Raw genomic sequence first — 27739 nt, 5'->3', positions numbered from 1 at the left:
TGCTGTCTAGAAGCTAGGGGGGCCCTGAGGGAGAGTCCTGAGGGGGAGGGGACCTAGTCACAGAGGTCGAAGGTGTCCTGGGGGAAGTGACCAGTGACCCAAGAGGATTCTGCTGTACACAGGCCCTGGGAGAGCCAGGAGTAGTGTCCATTCCCGAACTGGAAGGAGACCAGGCTAGGTGGTGTGCACAGGTGTGTGATGGGTGATGAGGCTGGAAAGGGGGTCTGGGGCCAGGTCCAGGCTGGGCCTTGCAGACAGACTATTGGACAGATTTTGCTTTTTAAGAGCAATTGGACATCACTGAACTGTTTTCCTGTCTGTTTTTGTTTCTATTTTCATTCTTAATGACAAAATCTGATTTACGTTTTGGAAAGACCATTTTAGTTTCAAAATTAAAAAGGATGGCTGCTGAGGAAAGTTCGCTTTTACTCTCTTTTTACTTGGCCGTTTCATAACTGCTTTCTCTTTTCCTGCTAGATGTAAGTTCCGCATGTAGCTATTTAAGTTAAAATTTATATCAACTAAAGTCCTATGAAATAAAAAGGAACTCAGGTTTTCAGTCACGTCAGCCACTTTTCAAGTGCCCAGTGGTGAAGCTACCAAAGGGGGCAATTCAGGCAAATGCCACAGTAGCGTCTTAAAAACTTCTGTGCTAGGACTTGAGGGTTGTAATATTACAGGTTTTGTTGTTGGGTTTTTGTTTGTTTGTTTGTTTTGTTTTTACTTTTATAGTTCTTCCAGCAAGTAATAATGAAAATGTATATGGAACAGATGTTCTTTGTTCAAGAAACATTTGTTAGAACAAAATAAATTGCTCAAAAGGCTTAATTTTGTGATTGTTCATACAAATGTAATTTTAAGATTTTTTTTTTCCCAAATGAATGAGTGTAATGAAGTTGACTTAAGCCTAAATATACACATTAAAAGGTGACACATTTCTAAAATTATGTCCCCTCCTAAATTATAAGCCCTTGTATTCCCTTGTAATTTTTAAGTTCTGTCTTTAAGTCTCCACTGTAATTGTGACCGAGTAACTATTGTGTCTCTACTGAAAGTAAGTGGTCGTTTGTTATCTCCCTGTTATCCCGTTTTCTGTCCTTGGGGAGAATTACCAGGAATCCTCTGGATAGTTTTTTTTTGCTGTTTATTTCCCTCCGGGCCCATCTTTCAAGAATAAATGTAAGGTACTCTTCTGATCATTATGTTCCAAAATTTATTTTGGAAAAAACGCAGGAACAAATCACATAAACCTAACTGAGCACAATGTCCTGTCTCCACCTTTTGTGTTTTATCTCTGATCTACCATCTGTGAAGGCAAGATACCTGCCTAGGCAAGAAAAACAGTGTACCTTGGATAAAATCCATAGTTCCTTACCTTTTAGTCCATCTGTTTTGTCCACAGCCTGAGGGTATGTCTTATACCATAAAGGAGCTGCTTTTCCCTCTTTTTTCTGTCTCATGAGCTTAACAGACTTAAAATTTTTTTGTTCTAAAATCATTTACTAGTACTTTTATTTAATGACTCATATCTGTCTTGATCGTAGCTTCAAAAGAAACACCATTTTCAGGATTATTTTGGCAGACATTTTTTTTCTTGAAATCCAACTGAAGCAAGATCTAATTAAAAATATATATTTTTGTATCTAGGAGATTGAGAATGAAAAACACATGAATCTTCAAAATGGAAAGTTCTTTGCCAATATTCATTTTAGTTTAGATTATGCCTTTAGATCATGCCTTGGTGTGTGTGTGTGTGTGTGTGTGTGTGTGTGTGACAGAGAGAGAGAGAGAGAGAGAGAGAGAGAGATCACTTGCTCTATTCACCAGGGTCCAATCACAAAAAGGCCATACTTGGTAATTTAATTAGGAGAATTTAGTATAAGAAACAAGTTAGAAAGGTGTTGGGAGGACTGGACTGAAAGCCAGACTGGATAGTGTGGCAATGAGGCCGCCACATGAAGGGGAGCTGGAAGGAACTGCCACCCTCTGGAGGGCAGGAGGGGCAAAGGGAGAAGGTGGTGCAGCCAGAGCCCGGATGATTAACAGCTTGCTTTAGTCTGGTGCATTTGTCACAGCTAAAGAGCCAATATGGGTATAGCCTTTTTGACTAGAGTCCTTGCTCTATTTGTATCTCCTTAGTTTTTCCCTGATGTCCTTTTCTGTTTGCTGTTCCTGTATCCCATCCAGGAGCACCACATTACGTTTCGTTGTCCCATCTCTGTAGCTTCCTCGTGGCTGTGTTTCTCAGACTTCCTTGGTTTTGATGCCTCTGACAGTTTTGAGGAGTGCTAGTCATGTATTTTGTGGAATGTCCTGCAATTGCGGTTTGTCCGACGGTTTTCTCACGAGTAGAGTGGGAACGTTCACTTTGGGGAGACAGACCACTGAGCTAGTGTTTTTCAGCGTTCTTCGCTGTAGAGATAGTCTTTTTTTGTACTTTTCCATCCTGTACTCTTTGAAAGCCCAGCCCACACTTACAGAGTAGAGTATGTTCTACTTTGAAGGTGGTTCGTCCACATAAATTATGCCGAATTCTGTACTGGAGATTGGTCTGTTCTTATTTATACAGTCATTTATTTATATCAATTTGAACTCATTCATATTTATTTTATGCTTTATATCAAAAATATGTTATTTGTACTTTTGCTCAAATTGTTCCAGCTTTGGCCATTGGGAGTTGGGGCCTGTGTCCCTTTGACACGCCCCCATCACTCCGTCTGTGTGTGTGTGTTTGTGTAACACTTCCTTCACTTTCTGGTACTACAAGAGGATTCAGACTTTCAGGCTCATCTTGTCCTATTTTTTCCCCCTAAACATTTACTAATATTCTTAATACTATAAACTAGTGAGTATAACCCAGTCTACTTTTCCACTTGAAAATTAGAAGTGGACTTGCATAAATGTTTGCGCCTAAATTCTCTGCGCATCTAGCAAAGGGAGTAAAGTACTCATCACATCGCTCACATCCCCATATCACTGTGTGGAGTATTTTTCAGGCATTTCCCTTCGTCCAGTGAAGTGCTGAGGAACCAGGTCATTACTCTGAATGAAGCTGGCCATTTGTGTATTTAAGCAGAGTCAACTCTTCCATTGCTTCATTGATCATTTTACCTCGGGAATGATTTAGGCACAAAATCTGGGAGACGTGTGTCCTCTCCTATGGTCAGAGAGGCATACTGGTTGGTACTACCAACTTGATTGATAAATTCATCCCTGTTCAGCATCTGGTCATCAGTTGTGCAGATTCAAAACCCTCTTATGGTATTTGATGAATCAGGAATTTGGAAAAAGCTTGGCCGGGCAGGTGTGGCTCAGGGTCTGTCATGTGGTTGCAGTCAGATGGTGGCTGGAGTTGCAGCAGCATGGAGTGGGGCATCTGCTCCACTGGCCAGGTATCCTGCTCCCATGGAGGGACCTCTGCCTGTGGTCTGTATGTTTGCATGGGATAGTTTGGACATACGGCATGATAGCCTCAGAGTAGACTGCGTACATGGGGGCTGAAGGCTTTAAGAGGAAACACACTGGTGATGGATTTACCTAATTTCAAAATAATTGATCAGTGTTTTCTATTGTTTGGGTCTACCATAATGTATTGTATTTATTCAGTTGTTTATTAACAGAAATTTTAGGTTCTTCGCATATTTTTTTGCTGTTATAAATAATGCTGCAATAAAGAAATATCTCTGTATGCATATCCTTATACGCTTATGTGAAAACTTCTAGCAGATGAATTATTAAACTCGGAATGGCAGGAGTGGCGATTCTGTACATTTTGAATTTAGGTAGATTAATCTAAGTGACCTTTTGGAAAGGAACATACGTTTTTATGAAGATAGTGGGGAAAGTGCCTGTCTCTTTTTACATCCTTGCCAACTACATCCTTGTAGTTACTAATCTTTTTTAATGATTCTCAATTTCATTGGCTAAGAAAGGGACTCTGATTTATAGTTCTTTGATTTTTAATGAAGGTGAATGTCGTATTTTTATTAGCTGTTTCTCTTTTTTGCCTAGACTAGTTTATTACTTTTGGTATTTTAAAACCGTGGGTTATCTTTTCCTACTTGGTTTTTATGCACTCATTATCTATCATCGACATTAACCTTCTGTTGTGTGTTGAAAATGTGTTTTATCCTAGTTCCCCCACTCCAGTTTTTCTTGTGGTCGATGTTCTTTTTCTTTGGCATTACAGACATTTCTTATTTTTATGGATCAAATACGTTAACTTTTCCATTCTAGTTTTTGGAGTTTGTGCCATCCTTGTGATGGTGTTCACCACCCTAAAATGATAAACATTTTGCCCATGGTTTTCTTCTAGTGATTTCTCATTAAACCTTTAAATATTTACTCCATCAGTCATTTTATTTTGTTAGAAGGCAAGAGATAGAAATCCAGTTTACTAAACATGCTCCTGAAGATCTTTTCTCAATTGCTTTTCTTAAGAAACCACAGTAAGTCAGATTACATAAAGAAAAGCCACAAAAATGTAGTTTGCTAACTGAAGATAAACAACAGTTAAATAAGCCATCAGACCAAGAAGAGAGCGTTGATATTTAATAATTCTGTCATCACTGGTGAGCATGATCCTTGTGTGGGTGTAAACAGAAGCCCTCATGGCAGGAAGCTGCATCTGAGGAGTTGCCCTCCAGCCTTTTGAAGAGCAGCCCCTGCTTTGTTTTGAGGTGTTTTCTGTTCCTGAAAACCTTGTTCATTAGGTGCTTACCTCTCAAGATTCCGTGAGGGCGTACAGGTCATGGAGTGAAGGTTGCCGTCCGAGCTAAATCTCTATTGAAACCATCGCTTTTTACTACTGAAATAGGCACCAAATGCACCAAATGACTGTTTTACCCTTGACCTTTAACTTCAGAGAGAAATGGTCTGTGAGAGCAATTGGTGAGATCTTAGAGAAGTGATTTGCTGGATATTCTTCCCTTTGAAGTGCTTGGTACTTTTTGAAACAAAAATAAACGGACAAGTTTTTCTTTTTATTGTATCTCTGTGAGATGATGGCTTTTAGCCAAACCATGGTGATCATTTCACAATATATGTCAATCAAACCATCGTCCTATGTGTCTTAAACTTATACCGTGATGTATGTCAGTTATTTCTCAAACTGAAAAAAAAATTAAATGAACATAATAGGAAGGGACACTTGAGAATTCAGCTCTCTGGAGGCCTTGCAGCATCCCAGGAAAAATTTTAACTATGGAGGATATGCTCAGGTGAGTTTCTGATCCCCTTTCTGCTTTGCCTGCAGAAGTAAGGCTCCAGGGGTGGTGTTTCCAGTTCTTTTTATGATAACAGGCCTAATAGTTATTCCACTGGCCTGTGTTCAGCCAAGAATTTTTTTTTTTCTTTTTCAAGTTTTTATTTAAATTCCACTTAGTTAACATACAGTTTAATATTAGTTTCAGGTGTAGAATGTAGTGATTCATCACTTATATATAACACCCAGTGCTCATCACAGGTGCCCTCCCTAATCCCCATCACCCATTTAACCCATCCCTCCCCCCCCCCCACCTCGCTTCCGACAACCCATAGTTTGTTCTTTATAGTTAAGAGCCTGTTTTATGGATTGCCTTTCTTTTTCTTCTATGTTCATCTGTTGGGTTTCTTAAATTCCATATATGAGTAAAATCATTATGGTATTTGTCTTTCTCTGACTTATTTTCCTTAGCATAATACTCTCTAGCTCCATCCAAGTTGTTGCAAACCTTTTTATGGTCGAGTAATATTCTACTGTGTGTGTGTATATGTGTGTATGTATATGCTGCTGTAAACATTGGGACCATGTGTCCTTTCAAATCAGTGTTTTCGTATCCTTTTGGTAAATGCCTCATAGAGCAATTGCTGGATCATAGGGTAGTTCTATTTTTAACTTTTTGAGGAACCTCCATACTATGTTCCAGAGTCAGCCAAGAATCTCTTCTTTTTGTTGTTTTTTGTCTTAATGGTTGTTCATTCTTTGAGAGAGAGGCAGAGTCAGCATGGATGGTGGAGGGGCAGAGAAAGAGGGAGACACAAAATCTAAAACAGGCTCCAGGCTCCAAGCTGTCAGCACAGAGCCCAATGCGGAGCTTGAACCCATGAGCCATGAGATCATGATGTGAGCCAAAGTCGGTCGCTCAACTGACTGAGCCACCTAGGCACCCCAAGAATTTTAATACATTTACATATACGGAGTAATATTCCTTAAGAGGGGAGGGTATAGGAGATGGGGTCAGGAGTGATCCAAATAAAGGTAGGATCAATTGTCAGAGAGAAGTAGATTCTTAGGTATTTTAGGTTTATCAGGCACCATAGAAAATATTCCATCCCAATGTGGGACTATAGATGATGTGGCTTCCTTGGTATCACAAAACTTCAAATGTAATGCACATCCTTATTTGAAAATAAAGGCATGAGAGTTATTGCTCTTTTTGTGATTAGGGCCACAATTTTGCCATACTTATATCTTTAATTGAAAACAGTTATGATTTTAATGATTTCCTCATGGTTTATGGCAAAGTACTAACATTGTTTCTGTTTTCTTAAGCAAGCCTTTTAATTTGATATTTTATTTTAATCTGCCCTAAAAAGATTATTTTTCAATGATCATCACCAGCCCTATTGGCTATTAATATGAGCTTTCTTTGAGACTTTTCTAAAAATGCTTGCTTAATGAGGATAGATATGTCATTGAAAATCAGGGAATTGTTGAAATGACTATTTGCTTAAGTATTAAAGATGCCGAAAGCTCTTTTCTGGACTACTAATTCTAGTTAAGGGGAGAATCTCATTGTTTTATCAGCCCAAGAGACTAGTTCAACCAAATGTGAAATTTGTTTATTCAACATAATTGTTTTGAACTGCACATTCTTTTATCAGTAGCACCTAACAGATTTATGTTAGACTGGGGGCATTGTCTTCTCCATCTTTCATATACATACTATGAGACCTGAATGTTATAAGATATCTATTTGCTATTTTCTTTCTTTCTCACCTAGGAAAAGGTTAGATGCCCAGAGCCCCGGAGTGACAAATGGTAGCATTTAAGAGAGCCAGTATTTAAAATAGTAATAATTTAAGGATTTCTATTTTGTGTCCTACTACACAGCTCTACCTCCTTCTGACTTTATTTCTCTCTCTCTTTCTCTTTTTTAAAGATACTAGAAAAAGAACCTAAATCTTCCAAAGAAGAGTGTGTGGTTTTTCATTGTGAATATACTTCCCCTTACTCACAACAAGAATCTACTTTGATAAAGTCTGTTAAACTAAGCCTGCTCTTGATTTCCCCTGCTTACTAAATATGAGAAGTATTTGCCATTTAAAAAAATGTAACAGATTCATAGCACGATTTCTGACAAATTAGAAGCAAGTACTGTTTGAAATGGTGGCATACATTCAGCAATTCTGTTAATCAGTATTGTAAAAAAATGTGTTGATGATAGAGTTTTAGAAGGTCAAACAAAATTTCTGTGATATGTCTTCAAAGATTGTTTTTGTGGACTCCTGTCTTAATACCTCTCACTTTAAAATTGATATTTCCCCCTTTATGTTTGTGGAAAGTGCTGTACTGGTATCCATGGAGCAGATTTATTTATTTATTAATTTATTTATATTTATGTTTAAATTTATGTTTATATTTATATTATTTATATTTATTTATTTAAATCCACAGTACTAGGAATGTCTCTGAGGGACAGTGCTGTGGCTTATGATCTTAGCTTGCTTGTAATAGAGTGTTCCTAGAAGTGCTTTAGCAGCTGGGTTTGAGCAGGGAGTAGTAACAAGTTGTGCCTCATATGCGTGGATCTTTGTAGATCCAAAGGAACCACAATAGTGTCCCCTCTGTTGGGTTGTCATTAGTCTTCCGATTGGTCCTTCTAGTTACTCTTCGAAGCAGTGGTTTGATAGCAAATGGTTTTGTCCACCAAAACCGTAGGGATTTTTTGGGTTTTGGTGTGTGTGTGTGTGTGTGTGTGTGTGTGTGTGTGTGTGGTTCAATAAATTGCTAGTTATTCCTGAAAGCTTCATAAAATGACTGTTCTATTTCTCTTTTGTTCTAGCACCTGCTCCTCATTCTGTCCTTGTAGTCGTGCACCTATACTAGCTATAAGATGATAAATATTACTATAATGATTTCTGCGACTCTTAATTGAGACCTATTAATGAGATAATAAAAATATCACTATTTCCATAAGTGCCAAAATTGACCTAATTGTGAGGATAAAGGGCATTCTACTTAAGACAGTTATCATATTAGATGTCCCCTGATACAGTAAAGGCAAGCATTAATATTTCTTAAACTGAATTTGATGAGCTTGACAATTGGTAAGAGAGACAGAAATATAAAAGGTATATTTCTGGAACATATCATAAATCAGAAATAAAGTTTTGAAGTCATTCTTTAAAGAAGCTGTGCATGCTTATATATCTTATATGCTATGAATTATGTTCTAAATATATTACATTTGTATTATGTTATATGAAGTTAGAACAATCTGTGAAGGACCTAGCTACTGTGTAATTTATGGTATATTTCCCATAAATAAAGATATATGCAAGTTGATCTCACTTTATCTACCTCAAGTTGTGAAGGTGGTCTCAAACTTGAAGTTTCTCTAATGTTTTTGGCAGGAGCAAATATAAATCCTATCTGGAGGAAAACACTTTCATCCTAGGCTTTAAAAACTCCTGAAAATCTTTAACATCAATAAACAGAACACAGTTAAAAACAACCAGGCACACGGAGGAAAATGGCACCGTGAGCAAAAGCCAGCAGGAATACCACACAGCAGAAGCAGACAAGCAGTGACTTCAGATGGTAGTGTTATCAGACACAGGTTATAAAAGCCTTGACTATTTTTGAAGAAAATATGGAAGAAATAATATTGAATTGGAAGAAGGGTGATTTCTTGTCATCTTTCTTTTTGTGATATATATCAGATAATGTCTTCTGGACTGTCTTCCAGCTTACTAATTCTGTTTTTCACTGTGTCCCTTTTGATGTGAAGCCTCATCACTGAATTAATTTATTTTTTTATTTCTAGACATTTTATAAACATTTTATTTTTTAGTGTTTATTCATTTTTGAGAGACAGAGAATGAGTGAAAGAAAGAGTGTGAGTGGGGCTGGGGCAGAGAGAGAGAGAGACACAGAATCCAAAGCAGACTCTAAGCTCTGAGCTGTCAGCACAGAGCCTGATGCAGGGCTTAAACCCATGAACCATGAGATCATGACCTGAGCTAATGTCAGATGCTCAGCCGATGAGCCACCCAGGTGCCCCTATTTCTAGAAATTTTATTTGTTTTTTTAAAGACTTTCTAGGTCACTTTTTGTAGTTTAATATTTTCCTGTTAATATTATCCATTTTTTCCTTTTATTTTGAATACTATCTGAAGAGGTGGCAATTTTCTAGAACGGATGAAAGACACCAATCCTCAGATTTAAGTAGCACATTGAATCTTAAGCAGAATAAATTATATATATATATATATATATATATATATATATATATATATATAGTCAACAAATGACAGAATAACATTGCAGAATGCAAAAGTAAAAGTAAGCATTTTTTTTAAAAGTAAGCATATTTAAAGGTATTAAAAAAAGACCTATTTCCTTCAAAAGTACAATAGACTGACAGCTGAATTCTCAATAGCAATGATTAAAAGCATAAGATAGTGTAATGACATCTTCCCTGTGCTGAAAGAAAATAATTGCCAAATTGCAATTATATATCCAGAAAAGAAATGCCTTTCAAGAATGAAAACAAAATAAAGACATGTATAAACTAACAAATACTGAAAGAATCTGCCATCAGGAAAATTCCAAAAGATATAATTTAGGTAGAAGAAAATGGGTTCTAGACGACTCCAGATGAAAGGTGCAAAGGAAAATGCATTAAAATGCATAAAGTCATAAATATTTGGATAAATCTAAATGAACTTATAAAACAACAATGACTTAAGGGGTTTAAAAATTAGAATAAAAGTAATATTAAAAGAGAAAAAAGTCTATAAAGCTATAACCTAAGTGTCTATATCTTTAACTTATTAAAAGAAAAACAGAGTAAAATTAAACCTAGGATACAAAAGGAAAGAAAAAAATAAAGACAAGACCAAAAATCAGTAAAACAAAAAATAAACATATCAAAGAGAAGATTGACAAAACAAAAAGTAGAGTCTTTAAAATAGAGTATTATTTCTGGTGAGCCTAATTAAGCCAAGAAAGAAAGAAGGCACATTATATCAGGGAGGAACGAAGGATCACAAATACAAAATGTACAAACACTGGAAAAATAACAAAGGGCTACTATAAATCACTTTATACTAATGTATTTGAAAATGTAGGTGAAGTGAAAAATTCCAAGAAGAAATACAACTTACCAAAACCGACTCAAGAAAAAATTAGAGCATCTAGATAATTCTATAAACCCATGAAGGGATTGAACCAGAAATTAATAAGCTTACTACACAGATCTTTCTAGGCCCACAGAGCTTTACCAGTGAGTTCTACTAAACCTCTAAAGAAAAACTAACTCCAATCTTATACATCTTTATTGTTTTGTTTTGTTTTGTTTTGTTTTTTAAATGAAGTTGGCATAGCTTTTCCTTTAAGGTCTTTTTGTCATTGGTGTTCTGGAATTTGAAAATCATGTAAGTATGAGCCTTCTTTGATATATCATTTTGGATATTTGGCATTAGGACTTTTGGATTTGAGGATTTGCACAAATCTTGAATCCCACTGAGAATACTAATTATATGTTTGTTTTTAATATTTTTCTCTCTTCCTCTCCCTTTTTTTTCCTTTGTGTTGATATTACACTTTTTGTTTATCTTATATTGTAGGCTTACCTCAGATGAGTGGTGAATCATGGCTGTTGACTGATATTTAAGAATGAGGGAGGGGTGCCTGGGTGACTCAGTTGGTTAAGCATCGGACTTCGGCTCAGGTCATGATTTCACAGTCTGTGAGTTCAAGCCCGGTGTCGGGCTCTGTGCTGTCAGTTCAGAGCCTGGAGCCTGCTTCGAATTCTGTGTCTCCCTGTCTCTCTGCCCCTACCCCACTCACTCTCTGTCTCTCAAAATATGAATAAACATTAAAAAAATTTAAAAAAGAAAGAATGAGGGATATTTAAGAATGAGGTTGAATGCAATGCCTTGGTGATTCAGTCGGTTAAGCATCTGACTCTTGATTTTAGCTCACGTCATGATCTCCCGGTTCATGGGTTCGAGCCCCACATCAGGCCCTGCGCTGGTGGTGCTGAGCCTGCTTGGGATCTTGGGATTCCTTCCCTTTCTCTCTCTGCCCCTCCTCTGCTAGCTCTCACTGTCTCTAAAAAAAAAAAAAAAAAAAAAAAAAAGAGGTTGAATGGAATCAGAATTTGTTGATTGGAGTTTGCTTAGAGTATGTAGGCAGGGAGGAGTTGCCTTTTATGCTGAAAGATCCCTAAAATGTCAAAATGGGAAAACTTTACTCTGGGTCACTAATACCCATCTACTAGCCCCCTTAGTTCTTCTGCATATGGGTTCACTGTGGAAACTTTGGAAAATAAAGGTAAGTACCAAGAAGGAAAAAAAAATCACATATGAGCCCATCAGGCAGATGTAAGACTATTTATAAAAAATATACATGTATAGCAGAAAATTAGGACTATACTGCCATTTTATTTTATAATTTATAGTTTATAGTCAATAATGTGTCTTTCCCCATGCTATTAAATTTCTTCTATGTCATCATTATTGGCTGTATAGTATTCAATTACATAAGTATTTCATATTTAGACATTTTCAATTGCTGGAGATTGCGTATGTGTCTATTTTTTTTCTTGTAAGTAATGCTACATGTAAATATTTGTAATAAATATTTATAGATAATTTTTTATCTTAAAGAAACTGCAAGAAGTGTAATTTTTGAGTCAAACAATATGAATATTTTAAGGTGTTTCAGAATTTTTCTATAGCTTCTTATTCCCACAGCATTTGAATCACCCCAAGCATACTTTGTCACATGTGCAAACGTGGATCTGAAGTATTCTTTAATATGCAGATTGGTGTTTATATGGGTCCCTTTTTCATTAGCATGGTTTGGAGAGCTGTTGTATGGATATACCTAAAATTACTGCTACCACCATCCCCGACAAAATACTACTTTGCCTTTTTTCTGTTTCGGTTGCATCCTTTGGATAGGGTCCTTTTTAACCACTGCATGGTCTTCAACAACTGTTGAAAACAGATTACTGCAGAATTAGTAACAACAACAAAAAAGAAAGGAGAAGGAGAAGAAGAAGAAGAAGAAGAAAGTGTTAATATAGTAATTTATGGCATTTCTTTTAACAGCATATAAAAAAGAATACCCTGTAGTTGGCTTAACCATTGGTTATATTGTGGCTGTGTAAGAATCTATAGGGGGCTCTTAGTGAGTTGTTCCTAGTAGGAACGGTCATTTATTGAGCACCTCTGTGCCCCCCGTCACCAATCCGGACACTTTCTGTACATTATGCTCAAAGCTTGTGCCAACTTTGTAAGGTAGGTATTATCAGCATTAGAAATGTTTCTAATGTTTAAAACATTAGAAATGTTTTAAAAATGAGGTTTAGTTAGGATATGAAGCATTCCCTTATCACACATTTCGTGGTTGTCTAGAAGTCACTGGAATGTAAGCTCTATGTAAGCACTGAAATCATTTTGTTCACTGGTGTATTCCCAGCATTAGTTCAGTCCTGACATGTAGGCTCGGAAGAAATGTTTGTTGAATGCTGACAAAAATGAATTGAGAGAGGTGGGATTTGAACCCTAGCCATTCTGAACCTGAAACTCTACCAGGAAGAAGCCAGCTTCTTCAGAGGTTTAATATTTTACTCAGAGATTGAGTTTGGTTTGCCCCAAAGTGATAGACTTGTTCAGTGCTTGGTGTCTTCTTTCCTCATTTTCACTTGATCATTTATATAAATTACATAAAATATCACTGCCATTTGGGAAAACCTTCAATTAAGTCAAACATAACTAAAATGATAGAGAGGGTATAAGAGGCCAAGCAAAAGTGAGAACTCTTTCCTTAAAAAGTTCTTTAATCCACTCAAGCAGTTGTTCTAACGTGTACTTTGAGAAGAAATTAATACTACTTTGTAATACTGAAAAGTTCTTCAAGAGTACAGCATTTCCTTTGAACCTCCCTTTGAATCTCCTGTGGAAGTTTCTGAGTATCTAATCCTCATCTTCTGGGGAAAAAAAAAGAAATCCCTGCAGACTCAGCACTGTGTCGATCTGAGTTTTTACAGAGTTGTTTTCAGAAGGCATGCAGCTTTGGCCAGAGGCCAGAGGAGTGATAGGCAGTGTGGTCAGCTAATTCATCTTCATCGGATAGGCGTTTATATGACACCTGTCACATTTGAATACCAAATCCGGCAATATACCATTTCCTAAAAAAATGTTTTCGTGTCTACGTATTGTAGACATCCTTTATATAAAGCAGATACAAAGGTACTTAAACTGGCTGACTTTGTGAAGTCATATGAAGAAAAGGGGGAGGATTATGGTTTCCCCCAAATTATGTTTAATGAAGTCACAACTTGCTGATTTTCAGCTCAACAGTTATTTGTCGAATGTCTGCTATGTGCTAGGCACCATGCTAGACATGGAAAATAGAGAAATAAGTAAATCACCCCCCCCCCCGGAACTCACAGTCTGGTCAGCGACATGGATCTCATAGAACATGGTGAGAGCCGTAGTGGTTGGGATGAGGAAAGACGGAGGAGGACAGAGCGTCTCCTGAGAAAGGAGAGGCAGGTAAGACCAAGCGCTGAAATCATTTCACTCTTGGACTCATACCAGAGCTTTCCATAATGTTGCCAAAGACTCTTTTTAGAATTTGTAAATCCAGGGACACCTGGGTGGCTCAGTCGGTTAAGTGTCCGACTCTTGGTTTCTACTCAGGTCATGATCTCACAGTTGGTAAGTTTGAGCCTTGCCTTGAGCTCCGCGCTGATAGCGCAGATTGGGGTTCTCTCTCTCCCCTCCTCTGTTTGCCCCTCCCCCCGCTTGCTCTCACTGTCTCTCTCTCAAAAGAGATAAACTTAAAAAAAAAAAAAGAATTTGTAAATCCAGTCATGTCAGTTTCATATTTTAATGCCCCAGCAGCTCCCTGCTGCCTGTTCCCAAGGCACAGCCCTCTTTCAGGCACTCCCGTGTCCCCCTATTGCCCCACTGCCTACAGCCTGACTGCCTAAATTCGGATCTTGCCCCTGCCACTGGTCAGCAATCTGCAGCTCCATTTTCTTAAACCGGGTTAATCTCAGTAATCTGTGTCATAATGTGAAGATTAAACGATTTGATGCAAAACTCTGAGCAAAGTGCCTAGCACGTAGTACTGTAGAAGCCATGCTTATTGTCGTTACCACTCTCCTTCTTTCTCCCAGACCGCGGTGGTTTTCTGTACCTCCCTGCCTTTGCACAAAGTGCCATTGCACGGATTGTCGCTACCCCCGTGATTTAATTCTTAGGCTGCTTCTCACCATTTCCTGTCTTTGTCATTAACAAATTCTAAAGTCATCACCCTGATTGGGTGGTAAACTCTGAGATTAGGGATTTCACCACAAATTCTTTTTTTGTTTTATTTTTGGACCCCTCCCTCCTCCTCAGAATCTAAGTACAGTGCATATTGCAGACACTCAAACATTTGTATATTGACTGAAGGGGAAATCCCTTTGTCTCCAGATCTGTCTTTGTGAAGTTCTTTTAATCACCATTCTTTCCTTTTTTTCTCTCCACTGTGCTATTAGCATGTTAACATTTTTAAAAAATGTTTTATTTATTTCTGAGAGAGACAGACAGCGTGAGTGGGGGAGGAGTAGAGAGAGAGGGAGACCTAGAATCTGAAGCAGGCTCCAGACTCTGAGCTGTCAGAATAGAGCCTGACACAGGGCTTGAACTCATGAACCATGAGGTCATAACCTGAGCCAAAGTCAGACTCTTAATCTACTGAGCCACCCAGGCGCTCCAGCATGTTAAAAGTTTTTTACATATATCTGCTGCAGCTCCATTGTAATCATTTATTTTCATGCCCTCCGCACCCCCCCCCCCCCCCAGCTTCATTTTCTGTCAGGGTGTGAGTTGCTTTCATTTGTCTCTCTGGCCTTTAGCAAAGGGTCTGTGTACAGTAGGCACTCATATTTAAATGAATGCTCAATAAAGAATAATACATGTTGTATTAATACGTTTTAGGGAATCTGTGAGAAAAAAAAAATTGAGTGATTTCTTTATATCTATTTCTTTTGGTTCATTAAATGTCCAAGAAAGGCCAAACGATTTAGGTACTCTAAACAAGCAGGAAACTCCCAAATCAATAGTCTTCTAAAGTAGAGGCAAAATATTCTGCCAATTTACTTGTATGTCTGGTGGCTCTATGTGGTCTAAGGTAAAATGTCTCATCTTTAGTTTCTAAGAGAGTATCAAAATATGAAAACTACCTAAATTGTTATAGAGGTAAAAAATGAATAGTGGATGTTGACATTGCTGTTTTAATCTACTTTGAGAAGAAATTAAAATTGAATTAGATTTCACAGCTCTGAAATTTCCTACTAAAAACTATCCTGAGTGGGAGTTGGGTAACACAGTAGTAGGTGATGTAAGTTTCATCTTTTATAGGTGTGATTATAGATGGGAATTGATTGTTCCTCTTGTCATACTTCTGTTTCATTTCCATGCTCTGCATTATCTTATAAAAGTTAAATCTAGGGGTGCCTGGGTGGCTTGGTCGGTTAAGCATCCGACTTCGGCTCAGGTCATGATCTCATGGTCCGTGAGTTCGAGCCCCGCGTCGGGCTCTGTGCTGACAGCTCAGAGCCTGGAGCCTGTTTCAGATTCTGTGTCTCCCTCTCTCTCTTCTCCTCCCCTGTTCCTGCTCTGTCTCTCTCTGTCTCAAAAATAAAATAAACGTTAAAAAAATTTTTTAAAAGAAATAAAAGTTAAATCTAAGTAACATTTTTTTAGCAATGAAGAGGTAATAATAAAAAAAAAATCATCATGCCCCTGTTGCAGTTTAATGAGAGGAGAGACCTATATATACTGGGTGTGTTTTAAACGCATGCTTACGATTTAAAAGACATTTTTTCCCAATGTTTATTTATTTATTTTGAGAGAGAGACACAGAGCATGAGCGGGGGAAGGGCAGAGAGAGAGGGAGACACAGAATCCGAAGCAGGCTCCAGGCCCTGAGCTGTCAGCACAGAGCCCAGTGCGGGGCTTGAACTCTCAAACCGTGAGATCATGACCTGAGCCAAAGTCGGATGCTTGACCCACTGAGCCACCCAGGGTACCCCCGCGTGCTTATGATTTAAATGCTTGCTTACCACCAAATCTTCCCATAGTTTTCATCAAGGTGAGACTTAATTGTAACAGAACTGTTGGCAAGTTCTTTTTTATATTTGGGAAGGACAGTACAGTTGTGGGTAATACAGCTCCATGACTGAATTTCTTACAGCAGTGAGGGAGTATGTCTTTTAAGGCAATACATTTCTGAATGTAAAAAAGTTCTCTCACTGTGATTTGTATTTGTTGGTATAAACTTAACTCTGATTACTAGTGCAAGTACTTGGACTTTTGGGCCATCTTGCTTCCAAGGAGTATTTTCTGCCGATTTCAGGTTTCTCCCTTTGGTTTCACCTCCATTCCAAACTGTCCCACTTCAGAGCACTCAGACTCTGAAATTGCTTTCAGGCTCGTAACTTCCATCCCTCCTCCTTCCTTGCTCCCTCCCTTGTTCCCACTTCCACATGCACCGGATCCCCTGTCTTCGCCCAGTTCTCGAACCTCCATGTGCACATGGTCTCAACCCTGTTCAGCCTTTGCAGCCACCTTTTGACTTTTATCAGCTTTTCTGCTCTGTTTCCCCTGCTTCCCATCCCCCATGCCATGTTATCTTTTTGTCCCATCTCCCTATTCCCAGCCCTGGAATTCCAGGTCACTTGGGTCCATTATAATCCACGTATTGGGGTTCAGCTGGGCTCCCAGAGCTTGAAGGTCTTTATGCTTTTGTTGACTCTGTCTCCCTTGTTACCACATATTTGCAGCCATCCTCACTTAGGATGTCCTGCACCCCCTCCTTACTACAGAGCCCCAGGTAGACTTCTTCACTCTCTGGAGATATTCTTACTTGCCCAAGGAGATTGAGGGAGTGCCTCCTCAGCTTCTGGCTTCTTCTGGCTCTATCTCAGTTTTGTTGTTGTTATCGTCGTCTTTACCTTCCTCTCTGACTTCTGACATGCCTATTTCTGAGGCTGACCTCCTGAGATTGTGTTGATGAAACTGACTTTTTAAGCCAGTTTCTTAACGTGATGAACGTGGGTTATAGTTCTTGTTTTTTTGTTTGTTTTCGTGTCTGTTCATTGTGGATACAAGCGGTTTTGAAATGAGCATCTTTGGACAGCTGTATTGCCCACTTGTACGAGTACAGGCAGCCCAGGTTTGCAGGACTCTGGCATGCTCAGTTTCGGTCACCACAGTTTAATTAAATAACACCAGTCCCCAAACAACATGGTTCAAATTTCAGTTCCAAGATTTATTAACTGGGGGGCATTGCGTAGAGTGCAGCCTTTGCTGCTAGCTTTTTCAGTCCACAGATCACTGCGTACATAACACATGTATGTGGTGGTCAGTGACCAACGTGGGTCCTTTTAAAGCCTGTCAGTGATTGGTTACTGTCTGCTTCTGTTGCTCAGCAGCTCACAGACAGCAGGGCAAGTGGTGGGTTGCTTCTGTGTCTCCTGGTGGTGAATGTACGTGACAGTTTATAAAATGGATAATTGAAAGAGAGAATTGGCCGATAAAGATGCAAACTAAAGTGATAATGCCAGAAGTGAATTCAGTTCAAAAGTAAATGGGGTTATGGAAGGAAAAGCAAACTGCGGGAATGTTCACACTGCCTCTGTTCAGCGGCCTCCAGCTCTGCTGCCAGAGGAACTCGGGGATGGCGAGGTTATCCCCCTGGTGAGGAGTGTGGTTGTGATGAAAAGGATGCAGATGTCCCAGAGGAAATGACACTGGCACAAGAATTCATATTAATCGAACTCCTGCAGATTCGTGACGATATTAAAAGTGCAAAGGTTACAACGTGGGGAACTGATCTAAGCTTGCAAAGGAATGTGGCAGTTTGTTAAGGCACAGAAAAGTTTCTCACTATGGATTGCAAGTTATGTGACGAGAAGAAGAGAAAGCACTGTTCAGACTATTCTTGATAAGTTTATTACTAAGAGAACTTTAACCCTCCATGTTTTAAATTACAGTGTAGGAAATACAGATGAGATGTACAATTTTTTCATTTCCTTGTATGTTTATAATTGACCATAAGAGTTCTTAATGTTTTTGATAGAAACGTAAAAATTACCTCTCATGGAGCTCCTGGGTGGTTCAGTTGGTTAAGCCTCTGACTCTTGATATCGGCTCAGATCATGATCTCACGATTCCTGAGTTTGAGCCCCATGTCCAGCTCTGTGCTGACAGTGCAGGGCCTGCTTGGGATTCTCTCTCTCTCTCTCTCTCTCTCTCTCTGCCCCCGCCCCCACTTGCACTCTTGCTCTCTCTCAAAATAAATAAGCATTAATTTTTTTTTAAATTACCTTTCATATGTTTGTGTTAGTTTACACCTCAAAAGGTTTAGGAGAATCCCTTAGTGTTCTGGTACTTTGTTCCATTTTTCATTATTTACATATTTGTTCGAGCTTTTCCTCTGATGACTCTCTATTTGAATGGACGTGTGTACGCTTAGGTTTTTTTATTTCCTTAAAAAAAGGTTTCACCTAGACCCAGTTGTGTTTGAGACCCGCTGCACTCTTGCTTTCCCTTCCCTTACCCCATTTTCTTCTGCAATAAGTTAGACCTCCTGATTCAATTTACTTACGGTTTACTTTCTCTTTAGTTTTTACAGTCACTTGACATTAGGCACCTTGAGGACAAAGGTCATGTCTGTTTTGTTACTGAGTATTCAGTACCTAAACCTGGGGACTGGTATATATGGTCAGTACTTGATATGTTTTATTTGAGGGAGTGAGTTCCTAAAAGCCCGCACCCAACATCCACCCTGCCCCATTCACCCATTTCTCTTGTGGAGCCTTCTCTGATCTCTCTCTCCCCAACCACCCCAAACTTTCTCCTTCTTTAAACAACTATGTAACTGCAGGTGCCTCCTAGAGCCTGCCAAATATGAGCCATTTATGCTGTTATTTTTACCCTTGCCCACACAAATAGCAGCTCCCTGAGGTATGTCTTTCCTGTGCATAACATAGTCATTACACATAGTTGGTACTGAATGCGTATTTTGTTGGATTTTACTGCAAAGTGAGATTCCAGAGAGCTGTCAAGGAAACTCCATCCCACTAAAAAAATTAAGGGTTGTTCTAGAATCTACGTATTCCCCCCCCCTTTTTTTCTAATTCTCAAACAAAAATTCTGTCTGGTGTATGTACTTATTTTAAAATCAAAGGCCACAAGAGTGGGGAATTGAGAAAGTGGCAAAATGTTAGAGCTGGAAAGATTTTTAGAGATCCATATAGTCTCACCCTTTAATTTTATAGGTGAATAATTTGATGTCTGGAACACTTAAGTGATCTTCCCCAAATCACACAACCAGTTTGTGGTAACATTTGGGGCCACAGTGCAGTTGCCTAACCCCGTCCAGTGCCCGTTCCCATAGGCTGCCATGGGGCATACGAGAATATTGTTCAGGTTTGTGTAGTTAACCTGTTCAAAGAGGCAGCTAATATTCTCATATTGCGTTTTATGGATTAGCAAGTAGGAAATTGAATCTGTAAATTGATTTTCCCCACTCCATCCCTTAATTATTTCAAGTTCTCTGACTAGATTCATTTGCATTAACTGGGAAATTCTGGAAACATTCGTCCTGGATGGCACAGATTTGTTTGCTGACATGTAAGCAAACTTTTTCTTGAAGTATAACATACATGCAGAAAAGTGCACAAAGCGTAGGCATGGGGTTTGAATTTTCACGAAGCATGCATATCCACGTGACCTGTACCCACAGCAGGAGACAGAGCGGCCCCAGCACGCTGAGAAACATTTGAAGAAATAGAAGGGTTTTGAAACTATATAATTTTCTTTTTTCTCCCTGCAGGTATTGTCAGTCTGTGTATTAACAACAATCCTTGGTTGTATATTTGGGCTGAAACCAAGCTGTGCCAAAGAAGGTAATTGCTGCAGTATTTAGGGTGTGTGTGTGCACACATGGGTGTGTGTTGCTACTTAGTCCTCTTCAGAATGTGACTGAGAAAAGTGTCCTGTCCTAATCTGTGGGTACTCCATAGTTATTGCAGATGTGATAATGGTTTGAGTCTTCTTAAAACTCTTTTATTATTTTAGCCATGTAATGTTTTATTTAGTTGTAAAACTTCATCCTATAACAATGAAGAGGGGCTATCACCAAAAAATCAACCAAAGAACAAACCCCCAAAACAACAAAAAATAAATTAAGAGCAGTGAAACATACAAGCCAATATGGCCTAAATGTTTTGGTGCTGCGCCCTGGAGCCCTTCTCCCTGGACTCTCTCCAGGAACTCTGAGGACACTCTTTTTTTTTTTTTTTTCCCAAGGAGTTAGTTGCTGAAGCAGCCTGGAAAGATTACTTGGTAACCAGTTAGCATCGCTGGGCAATCAGAAATTTATCGTTATGTGCCCTAACGGCTTTTAAAATTACGAGCATTTGTGGTTTCAAAGCTATAGTGAAATGACAATTTTAAGCTTCTACATATTTTTTTTCTTTATATTGAGTGCAGAAATCTATCCAGCATTGATGAGATTACTGTAACTAACAAAACTCTGAATCATAGTACATTGCAGTAGTCATTATTTTGGCTCTGAGGTAGGTTTCTCCCCCATGTGAAATCACTGATGGTCTTCTTAGGGAATTCAGTTTTAAAATTTTTTTTAATGTTTTTATTTCTTTTTGAGCCAGAGAGAGACAAAGCATGAGCAGGGGAGGAGCAGAGAGAGGGGGAGACACAGAATCTGAAGTGGGCTCCAGGCTCTGAGCTGTCAGCACAGAGCCTGGTGCGAGGCTCGAACTCACGGAGTGTGAGATCATGACCTGAGCTGAAGTTGAAATGCTCAACCAACTGAGCCACCCAGGCGCCCTGGGAATTCAGTTTTGAAAATTGAAAAATTATTTTCCTGTTCAACTCTTCTGTGATTATAATATTGGTCATTTAAACAAGTGTACTGATTTTTAAGTTTTCACTTATTGCTTAAATGAATTAAATGTAGTAATTTCATGTGTTTGGGCAGCCATCTATCCACAGCAAAACTGTCTTAAGTTTAACAAGATGAAATAGCTACAGACTTTAATGTTCATCTAGGCATAGGCATGAAGTAGTTTAGTTTGAGTTTAAACTTTGAGTTTAGTTTAACACATAAAAATAAAACTGAAGGTTTAAAAAAAGTAATTTTAATCTAAACCTAACATAGTATGCGCAGTATTTTACAAACTACTAGGTGCTTAATAATGAGCCTCAAGTAGTAGCTATTATTCTAACAGCTCTCCCTGGCCCTGCCCAGGTCAGGAACGTTAGTATTCCTGACCTTAGAAATCACTGTTGTCATTTCATATCTTTAAAATTGCCAATTTTCCCAGTGTCATGAGGGTTAAATTCTACGGCAGTGTCTTCTTGGGTTAGGAGATCCCTAAAGTCAGGAGCTAGGATTATTCTTTTTTTTTTCTGTTGGACTTTCATTATTTTACAAGTGGGTTTTTTTTTTTCCTTACCATCCTGATGTTTTAGTAATCTGATGAGAACCTAGCTTTTTCCAGGTATATAGTAAACACAACATAAAATTATTGTATTTAATTAAAAGTTTTCCTTCCATATCTGCCATTTATCCATTTAACAAAAACTTACTGATATCAGCTATAGTCAAGCATCTTGCTGGGCGCTAGGGATGCGGTGTGCTGGGTACAATGCAGGTGTGGACTTTGCTCTCAAGAAGTTGGTAGTCCAGGGATGCCTGAATGGCTCAGTTGGTTAAGCGTCTGACTCTTGATTTCAGTTTAGGTCATGATCTCACAGTTTGTGGGTTTGAGCCCCACATCTGGCTCTGTGCTGACAGTGCTGAGCCTGCTTGGGATTCTCTCTCTCTCTCTCTCTCTCTCTCTCTCTCTCTGTCTCTCTGCCCTAACCCTACTTGCACTCTCTCTCTCTCTAAATGAATGAATGAATGAATGAATGAATGAATGAATGGAAGTTGGTAGTTCAGTGTGAGACTGGGATATTAACCAAATACTCTAGTTCAAATGGAATTAGTGACTGAGGGGAAGGACAATGTTTTACAAAAGCTTAAACAAAGGAAATTGGACCTTGACTGGGGAGTGTAGGAACCCAATTGGATCTGAAGGTGAAATGCGTACTTTAGGTGATGGTGGGAGGGACAGTCCTGCAGAATGTCCTGCATAAGCACATTACTTCTTTGATACACCAAGAGTGAGAGTACGGTGGGTCAGATATTCTTTCTCCTCCTGAAATATTCAGATAATCACTTTTAAAGTCTTTTCTCACAGTTTGAAATTTTAGAGAATGTTATATAAGCATAAAACTTTCAGAACAAGTCCTTATTCAGAGGGGTGCCTGGGTGGCTCAGTCTGTTAAGCGTCTGACTCGATTTCTGCTCAGGTCATGATCTCATGATTCCTGAGTTCGAGCCCTGCATTAAACTCTGTGCTGACAATGTGGAGCCTGCTTGGGATTCTCTCTCTCCCTCTCTCTGCCCCTCCTCTGCTCACTCTCTCGCTCTCTCTGTCTCTCAAAATAAATAAATAAACTTAAAAAAAAAATAAAAAGAACAAGTCCTTATTCTGACTTTTCTTTACCATGCCATAAGTATTGAAGTCTTATCAGACCCGGTAAGGTTCGTAATAAATTTTAAAACTTCTTTTTTCCCCCCCTATGACAAGAGATAGAGTTTTCTTTTTGTGCCACTTTCTATGTGTATTTTGTGAAAAGATTCTTGGATAACTTCATTACCCCATCTGTATTTTCTAAAGTAGGATTTGAATCTAGCTTATGTATACTAGTTGATGTTTGCTTCTTGATTCTGTGATTAGAAACTTCTAACTCATTATTCAATATTTTCAGTTAAAAGTTGCAAAGGTCGCTGTTTTGAGAGAACATTTGGAAACTGCCGCTGTGATGTTGCTTGTGTTGACCTTGGAAACTGCTGTCTGGATTACCAGGAGACGTGTATAGAACCAGGTAAATAAAAATACGCAGGGGAAAAGATGATGTCATGGGCACTAGTCAAAGATCAAAAAAAAAAAAAGTTCTGCATTTTTTAGAAATGTGATTTATTGAACTCACTTGAGGCTTTTTTAAAAAATTGGCCTTTGTATTTCCTTAGAGAAGAAATTTCACGTATTTTGCCTTTGTTAAACACTTTATGGATAGCAAAACTGTGCTTGTTTTTAATGTATGCCAAAAGCCTGCGTAATTGAACTTGCACTTACACTGCAAAAAGTCTTCTTGAAACATATGAGTATTTTCAGTGTGGGCTCACTAAAGCAAGAGTTCTTAGACATCCACTTCTTTTTACTGAAGTGTAGCTGACACAGAATGTCACATTTGTTCCAGGTGTACTTAGAAACCTGCCTAACACTTTGAAATAAAACCGTCAGAATGTGTATATTTTCTGTTACATTCGGATTTGTCTACATAGGACATATTTCCTATTTAAATGGGAGTAAGCCAGTTTCAGATTAAATGTTGAGAACCCTGAAAATGGCTGGTGGAGAAAGCCAAGATCTGTATATGAATTGTATAATAACCATGTTTGCCCATGTTTTCAAATGATGAAATTCTGTTTTCTTTAGTGAAACAATAACAGCTGTTGCTTGTATGCTTTCTGTTTGTTAGTTCAGGTCGACCACTGTGGTGGCAGATTCTGTGAGTAACTGAGTTATGAAATAGTTCATTGTCCCTCCTGGATCGTGCTCCAGAAGAGAACAGTTCTGTGTCTACTTCGGATGTGTTAAATTGGGACCATAACACGTCTTTTGTTGTTATTTGTTTCTAGAACATATATGGACTTGCAGCAAGTTCAGGTGTGGTGAGAAAAGATTGCCCAGAAGCCTTTGCTCCTGTTCGGATGACTGCAGGGACAAGGGTGACTGCTGTGTCAACTATAGCTCTGTGTGCCGAGGTCAGGTTCCCATGCACCATTGGGCTCTGCAGCAGCCTGACATCCTTCTAGGTGTTAGCTGGGTTTTGCACAGGTGTCATTTTTTACATTAGGAGTCATATTTGTTGACCAACTGTCTTAGCTGAAAAAATACTTAAAAAACATCTTATTAGAGTAAAATTCAAATAAAGAAAGTATGTAATGAATCTTGTACTCATCAGTCTTTTAAGAATCACTTTTATCTACACATGGCAAATCTTGTTCTGTCTATAGTAGTTCACTCTCCTGCTGCCACCCCTTCATTGTTATTTTGATATTAGCTACATTTTTAATGCTGCTTTGTGGAAAGATCATTTTTTGTAGTCCTGGCTGTCTTTACGTTCCAGGTTCCCTCGTAATGTAAATGAGGGCAATGTATGCCATGTGTTGAAAGAGTAGATGTGAAATTACTGCCCGAGGTTATATGGGGTATTATGTAAACCGATGCTGTTGTGAGGTTTCATCCAGTTACAGGGTTCTTTGAAACTGATAAGAGGAACTAAGACATCAAGGATTTAATACTAGAAGATGTTAGTGGATAAAGGAGGGTTGTAAATGTTGGCTGAAAATATGAACAACTTGAAAATGGAAAAGATGCCTTTAAGTTCTCACAAATACAGTCACATGTTTGAGTCTTGCATTTAGTTTTCCATTCACTGTTTTTCTTCCTGATATCAACTGGCTGTTATTTTGAGACATAATAACTTACTGAATTTATTGTATTTCCCTAGAACCATGACCCATATTACGTATATATGTGTTAACATGGTTTGTTTTTGGAATCTGTCTTAAGATGTCTCACAGCATCACAGTTATTGTCACTATTCAGTATGTTCACTTTGTTTTATTTCTTGAAAATATTTTAGGAGAGAAGAGTTGGGTAGAAGAAACATGTGAGAACATTAATGAGCCAAAGTGTCCAGCAGGGTAAGATGATATTCTGAGATACTGTTTTGTTAAGGTACTATTTTTTTTCTCTTTCTAAATTGAAAAGATAGAAGTAATAATTAGTCATTGGTTCATTAAATGTTATTTTTAGTCAGGCCCTGTGGTGGGCACTTGTGGCATACGGTTGATTATGGAATGATCCCCACTCTGGAAGCTAATGGAAAAAAGAGAGGTCACGACTATTTAGTCTTTAGTATTCATGAGGGTCGCTGGAAGTGTGTTGTCTTTCTCCTTAGGAAGAAAGGCCCTTTACTTAGTTTTGAGAATGAAACCTGTAGCCAGTTACTTTACAGCTTCCTTTTTATTTTTTGTATTTTGGTTCGCTTATAAATTCGGGAGATAAGCAACGTGTCTGTGAGCGAATGTTGTGTAAGTTTTATAATTCATCTTTGTTCTTTTTGTCCTTAAAGTATTTTGCCCAGTACCTTATGGATACTAGGCCATCAAAAAATCTTGTGTGGAATTCAAAGGGGGAGATTTTGTGAAGATGTAACGTAAATTTTCTTTGCTCCACTTGAGATCTACTATTTCATATAATTTGGCTTATTCATCTTCAGAAACATATTTTTACCTTTTTAAAGTAATGAGTTTTTTTCCAAACTGTTAAACATTTTAAAGCTGTACTTTAGCTTATTTTGTTTGTGTATATAATTTAGTTTTGCTTTATAAGATGGGCGTTTTTTTTTTTTTCTTTTGGATGAAAGAGTACTTTTTTTTTTTTTTGTTTAAAGCAACAGTAATAGCAGCAGCAAAAACTAAACCCAAACCAAAATATTCCAACAGAAGAGACTTTTTTCAAAGGGTACGCTCCTGTGCCTTGAGCTGTCTTTTAAGTTCAAGATATCTTGGAAAATTTAGACTTAGTGAATTTTGAATCTTTCTTTTCCTTCTACGTATTGATCATTACTTTTCAGTTGTAATGTTGATCCTTGTAGTGGATCTGTAACTCTTCCTTTCTTTACAATAAGATCATAAGTTAGAACATGTGTTATTCTACTGGAAGTTAAACCAGTGTATTTACCTGATGGCACAATAAACTGTTTATGTTTTATGTTGATTGAATACAAATAATTTTCTACAGTGATGGATCACTGAGACCCTAGGCATTGGTTCTGGAATCTTCCAACTGAGCTATGATGCAAATACTAGTTAGTGGAAATCACATACCGATATATATATTCTTTTCTTCTTCCTTTTGTGTTTGCATGTGAGAGTAAGCTGAGGAGGAGGTAGAATTGAAAAAGGCAAGAAGAGTTTAGCATTTGCTCTCAAATTTTAAATTACTGAGTAAGCTTTAAGTGGAAAGTTTTTTTACAGTTATCCTGCAGTGTTCAACTCCCTACAGTCTCCCAATTATCATTAGAAGTTCAAAATTTCTGAACCATGCCCATTTTGGTTTGGCCATGTAACAGTTTTCCATAGTTATTCACTTTGACTGAGCACATCATTGTACGTGTTTGTTGTTTTTTTTTTTTTTCCTCCTTTGGATTTGTGCACCACATACATCGTGTGTGTGTGTGTGTGTGTGTGTGTGTGTGTGTGTGTGTGCGCGCGCGCACATGCATGCACACGCACGTGCCCTCCTTGTTCATTTCTAGCTTTGGATCATTTGTTGTTTATTTATTTAAATGTAGTAAATATATCTCAAACTTCTCAACTAAATAGTAACATCTTTCAAATACAGTAAACTTAAAAACCAAATGTTATGGGGGCGCCTGGGTGGCTCAGTCGGTTGAGCGTCCGACTTCGGCTCAGGTCGTGATCTCGCTGTCTGTGAGTTTGAGCCCCGCATCGGGCTCTGTGCCGACAGCTCAGAGCCTGAAGCCTGTTTCAGATTCTGTGTCTCCCTCTCTCTCTGACCCTCCCCTGTTCATGCTCTGTCTCTCTCTGTCTCAAAAAAAAAAGGAATAAACGTTAGAAAAAAATTTTAAAAAACACAAATATTATGTATAATTTTTGTGATATGGGGTACCATCTATTAGATTCATGTAGACAATATCAAAAAGTGGTTGTTCAGGAAAAATCTTAATGGAAATAAAAACATAATTTAGAAAATGCTGTTACTAACATTTATTCTCCTGGAGATTGGGAAAATATTATTACATTTTAGTAGCATTTGGTCCAGCTTTTGGAATAGCAGGAACCATGAATGATGTTCTCCATATGGTGGCTCAAAATGGTGTAAATGCTTGAAAATACTAGTAGATGATATATATATACATATGTATATATATATATGTGTGTGCGTGTGTGTGTGTGTGTATGACATATATATATAGTGAAATATAAAAGCATATATATGAATATAAATGTAATATCTCCTTTATAAGAATGCTTGTTGAACTTGTTAATTTACTTTAGATTACATACTGACCTCAGTGAAAAATTTTCATTTTTCATTTTTCCGTGTGCCAGGGAAAAATCTTCATTGGATGTGTATCCTCCTTCTGCTTCTTTAAACATTGTTTTTCTTCTTTCTCATTACCCAGGTTTGAAGCGCCTCCTACCCTCTTATTTTCTTTGGATGGCTTCAGGGCAGAATATTTACACACTTGGGGTGGCCTTCTTCCTGTTATTAGCAGACTAAGTAAGTAA

General features: G+C 38.2%; 1 protein-coding gene across 1 annotated transcript in view; it reads left to right on the top strand.

Annotated features, from left to right (window-relative positions):
• Positions 1-27739, top strand: part of ENPP1 (ectonucleotide pyrophosphatase/phosphodiesterase 1) — a 69193-nt gene that overhangs the window by 10773 nt on the left and 30681 nt on the right. Inside the window, exons 2-6 of the mRNA XM_019420574.2 lie at positions 20111-20183; positions 23119-23235; positions 24053-24178; positions 25063-25123; positions 27634-27731. Of these exons, the coding sequence (XP_019276119.2) occupies positions 20111-20183; positions 23119-23235; positions 24053-24178; positions 25063-25123; positions 27634-27731 (475 nt within the window). The remainder of the gene's footprint in view (positions 1-20110; positions 20184-23118; positions 23236-24052; positions 24179-25062; positions 25124-27633; positions 27732-27739) is intronic.

This window comes from Panthera pardus, unplaced genomic scaffold (assembly GCF_024362965.1).
Source record: "Panthera pardus isolate Hobbes unplaced genomic scaffold, ASM2436296v1 HiC_scaffold_17, whole genome shotgun sequence".
NCBI classification, from domain to species: Eukaryota; Metazoa; Chordata; class Mammalia; order Carnivora; family Felidae; genus Panthera; species Panthera pardus.
This window is presented reverse-complemented; position numbering and strand designations above follow the sequence as displayed.